Below are 12,958 nucleotides of genomic sequence, written 5' to 3'. Positions count from 1 at the left end.
TTATGAAACTACAAGCAACTTTCCTTTTTTATTAATGATGGCTGAGTAAGGAGTTTGATAAAAGATAGTAAATACCCTGAGCTTTATACCACTACATGAAGTTTTGCCAGCATTTTAGCCTGTTTTTCTTACCTTGAAGTTCCTTATCGGTAGTAACTGCCCTAGAGTCACTAGAAATGTCCCACTGAAAATCTGTAGTCAGGAGAGGAGTGAGCATTTTGTGGAGATTCTTGAAAATCTACATGATAACTGGGAAAATCCTAGGTCACCTAAGAAGGTGCTCAGCTGTGTCTGCTGTCTTTATTGCAGTGCTACATCAAATAGGATTTTATTTAACAAGACTTTGAGCCCAAAGGATTTTTAAAAACAAGTTCTCTGCAGTAGTTAAGTGAAGTTCCCCACTTTTTATACTGAAAAGTCTGGGGAAACCTGTTACCATTTTGGTCTGCTTAATTACATAAAACAAATGAAGAACTGGGTGCTTCAGGCTCCCCACAGCAAAGGTGTTGCGGTCAGCTGTGTCTTGTTTCTGTGCTGCCTTGCCCAAGAGCACAGAGGAACATGTTCACGTCCCAGGGTGCGTGCCCAGCTCATATCAGTGACAACAAAACCATGCAGGCATGGAGGGAGAGAATGAAACACAAAGACCATCAGGGTCACAAAGAAAAAGAATGTGCTCAAAGTCACTCTGAAAGCTGAACTGCCAGCTAGAATTGAATAAGGGTATTGGGTCTTTCAAACCACTTCTGCCCTACAGCAGCATGTTTGAGTACAGAAGCTGGAGTAGGGGTAGTTATGCTTCATTGTGATAAAAGCTAATATCTCAAGATAAACCTAACTTCCCTGTGAAGAAATCAGTTATTATAAAATTCAGTTGAATTTGAAACTTGTTTGATCTTTTGCCCATGAAAGTATTTCTCCTCAAAAGCAATAATAGATTTTCCAAAAGAATACCTCTACGTGAGGTAGTTTTGGGGTTTTTTGTTTTTTTTTTTTTGGGGGGGGGGGGGTGGGGGGGGGGGTTTTGGTTTGTCTGGCAGAAGTTGATCTCTGTTTCTATCTCAGATGATGAATTTTCTCTGATTTAAGGTAGCTGAACAATGGAGCTATAAAAAAAACAAACCCACAGTAAGGTTAAGTCCTGTCTGGAAGTATTACAGGTACTTGATGTCATAGAGTCTATAGCAAAAATGGAACAAAATCCACCTTGATACTTGTCAGTGTCCCCCTGCAGATGGGTGTTCGTCCTTTCAGGAGGGCACGGCACAATGTCTCAGCTCTGATGTTTTGCTCCTCTTATTTTGCCCCCCAATGCATCTGTGCTCTCTTCTTACACATATTTTTTTTCTTGTGGTTTGTGATCTAGGGCAAACATTTCTTCACCATTCCTGATATATATTCTTTATAGATTATGGGAAGCAACTCACTTCCTTTCTGTGCAGGTAGTTCAGAAAATTCATACCAGGATGTGTCACTAAGGCAGCCAACTTGCGATTCTACTTCTGACAGAAAATGATGTGTCCTTTAGAAAATAGGAAACAATTCTAGTGAAGTGCAACTGTCAAAACTGATATTCAGTGCTAATGTAGGAGAAGAAGAATCCTTCAAGTTCCAGCTCTCAGCTAGGTAGTTTTCTTACACCCTAAATCACAGCTGGTTGTAAAAACCCGTATAAATCCAGGAATGAACAGCTGGCTACTCCCTGGTTTTACTTTGACCTCTCTTACCTTGAGTAGGAGAGATATTTCAGTACATGGAGGCAGTTTTATTCAGGGCTGTTTGTGTTGAGTACCGTAATAATTGGTTTAATGAGTGTATTGAGACAATCAATGGCTTTTTTGTTTGTTCACTTTATTACCAGGGTCTTTTCACCTTATTCACTTGATGTTCGATGACTATGTATTGTACCTGCTAGAATCACTCCATTGTCAGGAGAAAGCTAATGAGTTAATGAGGGCAATGAAGGGAGAAGGAAGCACAGGTGAGTCTGTTCTTTTATTCATTAGTTGTTGTTTTATTCATCTTGTTTCTCTATTTTTATGATAAGACATATCTTTATCCTTATCTAACCTGCTGAGGCTTATCTGGGAGTGAAGCAGTTTTCACTTCTATCACGATGTGAAATAAATCATTTGGGAGGCATCCCTGGTTAATACATTCTGAAAGAGAACTGCTTGCTTCACAACATCACTCTGGATGTCTGAAACCCCATTCCTAAGCACTCACTTGGTGTTTCAGTAAGAATTTTTTTTACTGAACCTTTTATCTTAGTTAATCTTTCTAAGTCACCATTGAATTTCAGGGGACTAGGTGTTAATAAGTTCACTGATATCAGGGGATTTCTACCAGTCTAAATAACAGGAAGAGATGGCAGGAATGAGAAAAGACAAATGGCAGAGCTGTTGTTTCTGGTACACTTATGTCCTGAGTGCCTGTACGGAAGAAGATTCTGAGTCCTTTTCCACTCCACACTTCCTTGCCAGAACAGAAGCAAGTAGTTTTTCTACTCTGGGCAACTCCTTGTAATGAGATGTCCTCTGTGGTCTTTCTTACTTGCACCTCCCATTAATTTTGGCAAATTAAACCTCTCTGTCACCTTTGAAAGTTTCACTCTCCATTTTAGCTGTGGCTTAATTTATCGCTCTGTAGATTTATGGGAAGAAAAACACTTCAGTGAGTAGGGTACTGTCTTCTGTATGGTAAAAGACTTGAATTTAATTCATTGCCCTGCCATAGCCTCTTGGGTTTTTGATGAACAAGTTTTTTGTTCTTGCATATTTTCCACATACCTTTAGCAGCTAAAACTATCCAGAATATCCTCCTTTTTTAGTCAACAAAGAAAGAACAACATGGCCCAAAGCCACAGGAGTGCTCCTGGAGACTCCTGTTTCTTCCTAGAAGGTGTAGAAATGCCTAACTCAGATTGGACTCCCAATTTTAGATATGTAATAGTACATTATAGGAGTATAACACTTAACCTGTCCATGCACCAGTTTCCTGCCTATGCAACAGGAAAAGTGACACCTTTCTTTAAGAGGTCTTCTGAAGGTACACTGAAGGTTGTAACGGTGAATGTTACAGAAGCACTTCTTTCAAAGATTTGTGGTTCCTGCTCTGTATTCCTCGAAATACTCTCCACAAAACCTAACTGCTTACATTAATTTTTTTTTAAAGTTTCTCAGTGTTCCTTGACTCTACCTTTAGCTATGTTTCATGGGTTTTCTCTCATTCTGCAGCAGAAATACGAGAAGAAATTATTCTGAGTGAACCAGCTGCTCCAACTCCCTCCCCAGCACCATTCTCCCCAGCTAAGTCTGCCACCTCTGTGGAAGTGCCCTCTGCCCCGTCACCCATCAGCAACCAGTCCCCAGAGTATGGTGGCATAACAGCTACTACAGGTAGGTTGGCTTCGGCAGATAGATCTGCCTGAAGGTGGCTTTTGCACCTGGGCTCCTAAAACTGAGCCTCAGGACATGATATACTGGCTTGCAAGACATGAGAAATCTGTTCTCACTGTATCTGCACATGATATGCAGTCTACTAGGAAAAAGATCTGACGTTTGGATGTTTTATATACCTGAAGGAAGTGTGCCAAATACTTCAAGTTTAGTGAGGTTCACAAAATCCCAAATAACTATTGTTCAGGAATTCCTTGCTGGTAAAGTGGGAGATGGGTATCTTTCAATATATTTAACACCCACATATGTTTAAATAGCTGTGCAAGTTTCTCTTGGGAATTTTTTACACATTGCTGATAACTTTCATCAATCAATGTTAGAGATTAGGAGTTACATATTTGAAGCCTATTTTTCAGTGTTATACTCTTTTACAGCAACTGATAAGTTGTATTCTGGTGGGCCCACAAATTTAAAAAATCTGTACTTATGGAACAGCTTAAACTTGTGGGTAGGATTGACAGAAAACAATAAGCTCCTTTTTTGGGCTGCATAAATAGCCAACACCCTCTGTGCTCTAGAGCAAAACTCATTACCTTTTGGATGTGGGGAGGACGGTCTGTCTGTATGATCAAAAGATAATGTTCTCTTAATCATGGAAAGAAAGGCAGAAATGTGAGTGACTTTCAGAAGGCATTTCACCTTTGCTGCTCCTCATTGAATAGGATGTACAATCAGAATGTGGAAACTATCACTTTTGTGATGTACTAGAAAAGTTACAAAATCTTCTTGAAAGAATGTCATAAAGTGATGATTTACCACACTAGAGAATTTGGCAGTGGCTAAAAAACTAATAAATCTTTCTGAAAAATGTTTTTCATGTTTTCAAAGGCTCCACAGGGAAACACAATGCATGTTGTGCTGGAAAGAGATTTAAAAATATTTGTCCCCACATCACAACTTAAGATTTTTCACTGTTGGAGGCAATACAATAATTAGGAGGGAAATAGGAAGTTATTACCCCTCAGGACAGTTAGACAAGAGACAGATGATTCCTAGACAGGGCAGGCTACTACACAGCTTCAGTCCAGGTGACAGTGGAGGTGGTGAGGATCTTTGACTCTTGTGGAAACACTGATGTTGTGTGGAACTTGACCTGTAGGCATTGTGGGGTGGTTATGATGCCAGAACCAGAACTTAGTATGATGCAGGGCTGTATGCAGAAGTAAAGGACTGAAAAGAAGGGAACTGTGTGTTCTCCAGGGCCATTGACTGGAATGGAGGTCTGAGGGACTTGTATTTGGGCTGCAGATACAGTAACTCCACGTGACTGTCATATAAGAGTTAACCAAAAGCCATTTGCCCTTGTCCTGTCACTACAGGTCCTTGTAAGAAGTCCCTTTCCATCTTTCCCTTCAGGTACTGAAAGACCACAATTGTTCCCATACTATAACTTTTTGTGCAAGAAAGATTTTTTTTTTTTTTTCCTCAGCTTTTCATTTTTAGGTTATTTTGAAGGCTTTCGTTTGGTTGAATTGGATTTTACTCTTATGGTCTGGTGCAGTCTCACTTTTTAGTATGTGAAAATCATTTTTGTCTTGCACAAGCCAAATTTGTCAATGCAAGTAATGCTCTGGTTAACATTAAATATGTGGCTATTTCCTTTTTCTTTGAGCAATTAGTAATACCTCTGTTTCCCATTTCATCATGTAGATGGACTCAGTTTGCTTTTTCATTTGCTAAGCATTACACTGTGGAATGCAGTGTTTATCCACATAAAGCAACACAAAATAACTGTGTCTCAGCTAAAGGAAATTGCTACACTCTAAAAGAGGAGTGCTGAAGATGTATTAGACACACTCAGACTATTTTACATATAGATCTGTAGCATTACATAGAATATTTTGAAACAGGAACCTCTATTCTGGAAAGATCACACTATTGGTTTCCTTATGTGTCTTTTAGGAGGTAAATGTAAAATTCCGCAAATGCTTTGCAGGTCTTGAGAACTAGTTCCTTGGTCACCATTAGCTCTCAGTTTCCTAGTTTAGGGCATCATTAACTCTTTCTTGGTGGTGACATTAGCAATAAAAGTTAACTATTAAACTTGTGTTTTAACCTTTTTGCCTTTAGTCAGTGGTAGGTACAAAACCAGCAAATTAAACTTTTGCAATGACGTGATACTGAGCAAAAGAAAGGTAAATCCTGTATCACACTCTGGCATCTGTCGTGGCACCAGTAACATTTTATTTAAAACTTTTTGTTAGGTTACTAGATAGTTAAAGGGCTGGTTAGCCTCCATCCTTTCTAAATCACAAAGGCCAGATTAATGATTGTTCAAACTGCAACAATATTGTAATAAAAGTGATAGCTATATGGCTGACTATGCTGTTCTCTCTTTAAGCCCCTCTTTAAGCTCTGATTACTCATTTGCCAATGCAATCGTTTTTAGACAACCCAAAATGAACTCTAAATTGTTAGCTCCTAATATCTTCATAAACTACAGAGTTTGCTGTTCAGTTTTAAGGAATCTATGCACGAAATAAGTCTTCAGGTCAGCAGTGGTCACTAAAAGTCACTGTTCTTCCAAGTCTGGACTCGGTATTAAAGTTCTGGGAATATTAGTGCAGATCTAGCGCATCTCATATCTGTGTGTATGAGTAGAATAAATTTTTCGTTCTTTTCCTAAAGCTTCAGCTCCCAGACTCATACGAGTATTTGAGAACATCAGCTCTTGCTCAACAATCAGGGTTTAATTCTCATAGCTGCAGAGTGCAAAACTCAAAGGTTTCAATTTCAAAAGGCAATTCTTCCTTTCAAATGGAAGGGCTTGTATTTGTCTAAAGCTTTATAGGTAAAGTGATCTGTTTGTTGTGTGGGGCAGAATGGGGTCTGGCTCTGGATTTCTGACTGCTCGAGGGTGACAGTACTGCTGACTGTCAGACATAATGCACAGTGCTGGGAGTGTCTCACTGTGTCTTGGTGGTCGTTTGCTCCAGCTTAAAGCAGATATAAAATGCAGCATCATGAAGCATTTTCTGGGTTTTTTCTGCACTGGTGTATGTGTTGGCATCCATGACAACAGGGCTGTTGTAGGACTAATAGCAGTTCCATTTATATTTGGCTCCCCTACAGATCAGATGGCCTCTTGGTGAGTATCCTCAAAATCACTTTTTTTTTTTAAGAGAAAAAAAAAAAAAGAGTGATAATAAATGAATTTCCCTATTTTAATCAAACCCTGCATGTTCAGAACACAAAGCAGAGCAAATCGTTGCTCAATCACTATTGTTTTTGCTTATTTCAAAAAAGCAGTTCAGTTGAGTTCAGTCATATCTAAAAGAGACTTCATCTCTTGGAGTTCAATCCTGCAACCAGCTGAAGAAATTAATCATAAAGGACTGGGACCTGGGCAGGCATTAGAAAGCTAACTATGAAAACCTTTCCCACTTAACTCATTCCACCACAACATTGGCAGTATCCTGGTTGACCTCAAACATACTTACACACAGTCTGCAAATCTGTTGTCATCTTCCATCCTTCCTCCCTGTCTTTGTAGTAAGGTCACTGAAAATAATAGCATCCCTTCCACAAAGGCAAAGAGAAGTGAGGCAACTGTAGGTTCCCCAGAACATTCTAGAAAAAATATTTGCACTGCTTTCTGTCATTCTGTAAATCCAGTGTAAAACCCAACATACTTTTGTTTCTAAACCATAACCTCCAAAAGAAAGGGAGTATTCCCATGAGCAGCTGTGTGAGGTACTGTCCTGTAGTACCTCAGACAATTCTTGGTTAGGAGAATTAAACAAAGATATTCACACCTCTCCCAGTGCAAGACCTACTTTCTGCATTTGTTTCTGTGACATCTGGACAAGCATAAAGCTTGTTACTCTCCAGCCATTTATTTTAATGTCGAACTGAGGTGGCTGCCAGTTAGATTTGAATACCATGAGTGGCATCTCTCATCCAAGGAATTTGACTTCCCACAGGGAGCACATGAAACAACTTGCTGTCCTGGACTCACTCATTTTCATCAGATTATGATAAGATCCCCACTATTTTTCAAAAAAAGAACAGGATATGGTCACAATGTCTGAGGCCAGTCAAATCACTATATTTGATAAAATGCAAAGGGTCTTTTGGCTCTGTTATTACTGCTTCTTGTTAGAACTAGGAAGGTCATGAGATTTTTGGCTCAATGGCCAAGGTTTTGTTGGAAAAAATAAAATCAGGTCAAAGTAAAACTTTCATTATATAGTGAAGTGAAAAAGTGGGAAAAAAACCCCAAACAATAATGTTACCTAAAAATAAGTATTTGGGGTTTTTCACTCTCTTTGTTGTTCTTTTTTTTCTCTTTGTTTTTGCCTTTTGCATCTAGGCCTGTTTTGAAAGAGAGCTGCAAATTTTCTTTTGGACGATAACACTGGGAAAATATGTTGACCTTTTGAAATTGAAATATTTCATTAAAATATTCTGTAGACAAGTTGTTGATATTTTCAAAACTCTTTTGTTTTCAAATGAAGCTATTTGGTAACTGCATAAGTACTTCTGGTCCCTTCCACCTAAACTGTATTTTTTAGTAAAGGGAGTTTTCCTTGAACATTTTCCCAACTCAAGGAACCATGAATGTTTATTTGTTTACAGCAACAGGAGCAAGCTTTTCTTCTTGGGGATCTCAGTGGTCCTCTGCATTGGGAAGAGATGAAGACAGAAAATTCAAGAGTCAGTGGCAGAAAATGCAGGCATGTGAAAACAGACCTATCAGACCTATCACAATTACGCTTGGCCATAATACATCCTAGGATTTCTATTGTAAGAGCACAAAATTGCGCCCTACTGAAGTATTTCAAGTTGGGTTTACCTTGTAAACCTCAGAATGCCTTCCCTCCGTTGCAGAAGTAAACATTTCCCACCAAAAAAAAAAAAAAAAATTCTTTGCCTGATTTTGCCAAATGAAATCACACACACCTGAAGAAAATTATGCACATTTGAAATGGGCTTTTCATTTCTCAAAGCCATGGAGTGGACCCAGACCTGGGAGTACAATCACTTCCCCCTCTGAATTAAGCCCTTTCATGCTACAGGAAGTCCTAGAATCCATACTGAAAAAAACTGAGTCACCTCCTGCAATTCCTTTTATCTGAAGAAAAAGAGTCAAGAGTGCCCAGAGCCCCCCAAACCAGCGTTCTCATTGGGTTAAATTCAGTGTTCTGGTCCTCATTTGCAGGGTAATCTCAGCCAGTATGGTCATGACCTCCAGCAAGAGCTATGTTATACTGGAACAATAGATCTGTCAGCCTCCTGAGTGAAAGGGGTGTGTGCAAAGGACAAAGGTTTCTCAGCAGCTGGCTCATGAAACTGGAGTTCCTGCCTGGAAGGGATCAGGATGATTAAAAAACTCAGCACCTTCTAAGCAAAATGGAAAACCCACTTCTTTGCTTTGCTCTTCCCACAAATGCCCTACAAGACAAAAATAAATTAAGTCCAGTCTCTGCCACTAAAAAAAAAACCAAACAAAAAAAAAACCCAACAAAAAACCCCACCTTATTTGCAGGAAGGAAATGACTAGGTTATTTCTGTCTATCTACTTGTCATAATTTAGAGATTTTTGTAGAGTTGCCACTACAAGGTCTGGTACCTAGTTGGGTGGAATAGGTACAAACTGCAAAAGGATGCAAGATATTTACTTGTATAACACTCATTTTTTTTCTAATCCTTCATTGTTCTGATCATACTTCTGCCTCAGTCCAGGCCTCAGAGCTGAGCAGGCCAGCAGCCCTCTCTGTGTGGGAGAGACCTCAGGGTTTGGTGCATCATGCCTGAGAAATCTTAGCACTGGTGTTCTTCCATTTTTAAGTCCTATTCCAATGTTTTGGTTTTTTCTGCAAAATTTTTTCAACACCACATTGGAAGTCCACGGTGTGAGCCATTCCAGATACATTTCATTCCTCTGGATCCTTGCGTGCTCCGAATGACCTATATGTGTCGATATTTATGCCTCAGACGCGACTGGTCTGTTTGCCTTGGTCAGTGTACTTTCCGTGATCGCTGCCTGTTCGGTGGTTTTCCTGTAACTGTCTCAGGCATGGCACCTCTGTGGATGACAGCCCGCGTTAACCTTGGCTCCTCTCTGCCTGCAGGGGCCATGCAATCCTACACGTGGTCACTCACCTACACTGTGACAACCGCTGCTGGGTCGCCTGCTGAGAATTCCCAACAGCTGCCCTGCATGAGGAGCCCGCACGTGCCTTCATCATCCGTCACACACCGGATACCTGTTTATCCCCACAGAGAAGAACATGGGTACGGCAATTCCCAGGGTCTTGGGTTTTTCAATGTGTTTTTGGTGGGATTTGGATGAACTCCTGCTTTTTTTGAAATACACTAAAAGCTGTTTCTTGATGTAGTTAAAAGTCTGTATTGCAAAGATTCTGGTATTGATGCCTTAGCAAGGCTGACCTGATACAGAGACCGGACAGAGCTAGAAAATAAGAAGTTTATTGAAAAACCTCTGGGATCCACCTTGGGCAAGACAGGAGCCTGAACAAGGCTGCATCCAGGGTGACCACCAAAGAAAGATGGCCTCAAGGCCACAAGATCTTACATTTTTATAACTTTTGGTCCATCTCCATATTGGGGTTTAATTGTCCAATTACAGCTTCAGGTTGTGAGGTCCCATCCTTCCTGTTCCTCCCTTCAGTCCACCGTTTTTTGTGGTTTTTGACTGAAAGTTGTCCTTGGTCTCCAGCAGGAAAAGGATTTGTTTTGTCTATCCACTTTGTGAAGAGAGCTTACTGGCACTTCATATGAGGCTCAGAGCTACATCCCTAGGAAGCACAGAATCTGAAAATATGAAAGCTAAAGCTTAAGGCATCAGTATCATAATACTTTGGCTGTTGTTGCTATTCTATAATTATATTATGTCTTAGTTTTATAATCTCATTTAATTCTATTCAAAGCCACAGTAGGCCTGGGGGATATTTTCTAAAAGAGAAGGCTTAAGTAGATATCTTCTCTGATTCCTGTTTTCCTGTGCCATGTTTGAAAAAACCAGATGTGCCTAGAGAACCCTACTACACCAGGTGTCAGGAGAAGTGATCCTTCTCTTTTGCTCAGCACTGCTGAGACAAAATCTGGATCCAATTCTGTGCTCCCCAGTACCAGACAGACCCAGGCCTACTGGAGTAAGTCCAGAAAAGGGCCACTTTGATGATAATTGTGGGACTGGACTAGTCATACAAAGAGAGGCTGAGAGAGCTGAGGTTATTTAGCATCAGGCAGAGAGGGCTCACGGAGGGTCTTATCACTGTGCATAAGTACCTGCTGGGTGGTGTAAAGAAGAGAGACATGTTCTTTTTAGTGGTATTTAATAACAGGACAAGCACAAGCAGAAGTACAAGAAATTGTGTTCAAACATAAATGAACAAAAAACTTGTTTTACTGTAAGTGTGATCAAACACTGGGGCAGGTTGCCCAGAAAAGCTATGGAGTCTCAATCCTTGCTGATGTACAGACTCCAGCTGGACACAATCTTGGGCAGGCTGCTCTCATGGACCCTGCTTTGAGCAGGTGGCTTAGATTAGATAAATTCCACAGGTTCCTTCCAGCCTCAGTGATTCAATGACTACTGTTAACCTGCAGATGAAAAAATGTCCACAGTTTGAAGATACAGACACATTATCACCATAATATTCTAATATTTGCTATAATCAAAATTTTCTCAAGTCTCTCAATTAAAATAATTACAGGTATAAATTTATGTAAAATTATTTCATCTGGAAAAACTTCAGACACTTGCTAAAGCTCTCAGCGCTGTTTTCATTAAGCAACACTTCTGTCCCATCCTCATTTGATTCATTGCATATCTCACAGATACCCATAACTAAAAAACCAATCACAAACAATTCAGTAGAGAAGGAATAGACAATACAGCAAGATCAGCAAATGCCTAGGTGCTGCTATGATGCAAGAGGTTCAAAAGATTTTACTTTGCTCTTCAGTCCTGTTGCAAACTCATTAACTTTACAGTAGTGCTTTCCCATTGTGAAAGACTGTTTAGAAGGGTATCCAGCAGATTGATTTGAATCCTGCACCTTCTTTCATCTTGGATGTGATTAGGTTTAGATATCTGTTTGAATGTCACTGCTAAGCCCTTACTGGGAAAACCTGGATAAGGAGAAAGGGAACGTCTCTCTTATCCAGAAATATGTCTGTTAGGTGGAAGCAGAAACAGAGCAGCACAGAGGTTCGGGAGCTAAGAGTATTCAAGACTTGGAACAGACCACAGCAAGGCAGTGTCCATGTTATATATGTGTGTATAAATATAAGAATCCATTGCTTCTGCAGGAATCTCTTGCCTCTGGTGTTGGACTATGGTGATTTGAGGAAACATTTTAACCTAGGTGAATCAGCTTTTCTGAAAGACAACAAAGATCAGCTCACAAAAATGAGGAGCTTGCAGAAAGCGTCCATGCATCTTCTGCTAGTGAATGATCCAAACAACAGTGGCCAACAAACACTGACTCAATAGCTAAAGAGACTGCTTCCTCCTTTGCCCCAGGATGTCCTAGACAGGAGGCTGGGATTCAACAAAGAAAGTAGATAGGTTCTCCAACCTCACATCCCACTCTTTTTTTGAGTTGGCGGTGCTAAAGTTGAATATTGTATGCTTCAGATTCAAACTAATTTATTTTGCTCCCTCACAAAAAAAGGAACATCTGACTGCAGTACAAGGAGATAGTTGAACTGATTGTAGTTCTTCAAGTCAGGGCTAACCATACTTCTTCAGCCTGGAGAGCAATTTACTGGGAACGTGGCATTAGATAACAATAAAAGGGAAAGACACCTGCTCTCAGCAAGTGCAGAGCTGAGACTGCAGTTTAAAATTAGTCACAGAAACATGCTGGGTCTCTCTATTTGATGTTGTGCTGGACACACATTTTCACTAAGGGCATCTGCTTCCCATCTCGGTTGGAAAATGTCTTTTTTGAAATACATTTAAACTATCATCCTCCTATTAAAAAAACCAAAAAAAAACCAAAAAAAACCCAAAAACAACCCAAAAACAAAAACAAACCAAAAACAATGGTATGTTTCATAAAAGTTGTAGAATGATTAGTGGGAATAAATTATTGATGATTAGTGGGAATAAAATATTGTGCATACTAAAAGTGGTTTTTGATGTATTTTAGATACACAGGAAGTTACAACTATGGTGGCTACAGCAACCAGCATCCCCATCCAATGCAGAGTCAATATCCATCCTTACCACATGATACTGCTATTTCTGGACCGCTTCACTACTCAGCCTACCACAGAAGCTCTTCACAGGTAATCTGCATTTATTATTGATGATAGTTATTATAACATTTAAAACAATTCAGTTTGTAAATTTATCAGCATATTAGCTGTCTGAATCAATAAGCTGTCTAGATATTGATGGCTTCTATTTTTTTTTTTTAAATTTCTTTTCTAATATGACCTAAGTATCTTTTAATTTTAGTGGAGGTCAGAAGTAGCTTTAGATTGTCAGTATAAAGTATTAACTCTAAAATCCAGCAGTCTGG

The 12,958-nt window shown here is 39.7% G+C and overlaps 1 protein-coding gene across 8 annotated transcripts in view; it reads left to right on the top strand.

The window, feature by feature from the left end:
- Positions 1-12,958, top strand: part of RFX4 (regulatory factor X4) — an 86,538-nt gene that overhangs the window by 63,841 nt on the left and 9,739 nt on the right. For 5 of the 8 annotated variants that reach the window (XM_058420223.1, XM_040061969.1, XM_040061965.2 and 2 more), the window contains exons 14-17: positions 1,862-1,981; positions 3,237-3,398; positions 9,533-9,695; positions 12,584-12,722. In XM_058420223.1, coding sequence (XP_058276206.1) covers positions 1,862-1,981; positions 3,237-3,398; positions 9,533-9,695; positions 12,584-12,722 — 584 coding nt within the window. The remainder of the gene's footprint in view (positions 1-1,861; positions 1,982-3,236; positions 3,399-9,532; positions 9,696-12,583; positions 12,723-12,958) is intronic. The other 3 variants (XM_058420224.1, XM_040061966.2, XM_058420225.1) reach the window with 1 other exon arrangement.

Source organism: Hirundo rustica, chromosome 4 (genome assembly GCF_015227805.2).
Source record: "Hirundo rustica isolate bHirRus1 chromosome 4, bHirRus1.pri.v3, whole genome shotgun sequence".
Classification (NCBI taxonomy): Eukaryota; Metazoa; Chordata; class Aves; order Passeriformes; family Hirundinidae; genus Hirundo; species Hirundo rustica.
Note: the sequence above shows the minus strand (reverse complement) of the source record. Positions and strands in the feature narration are given on the sequence as shown.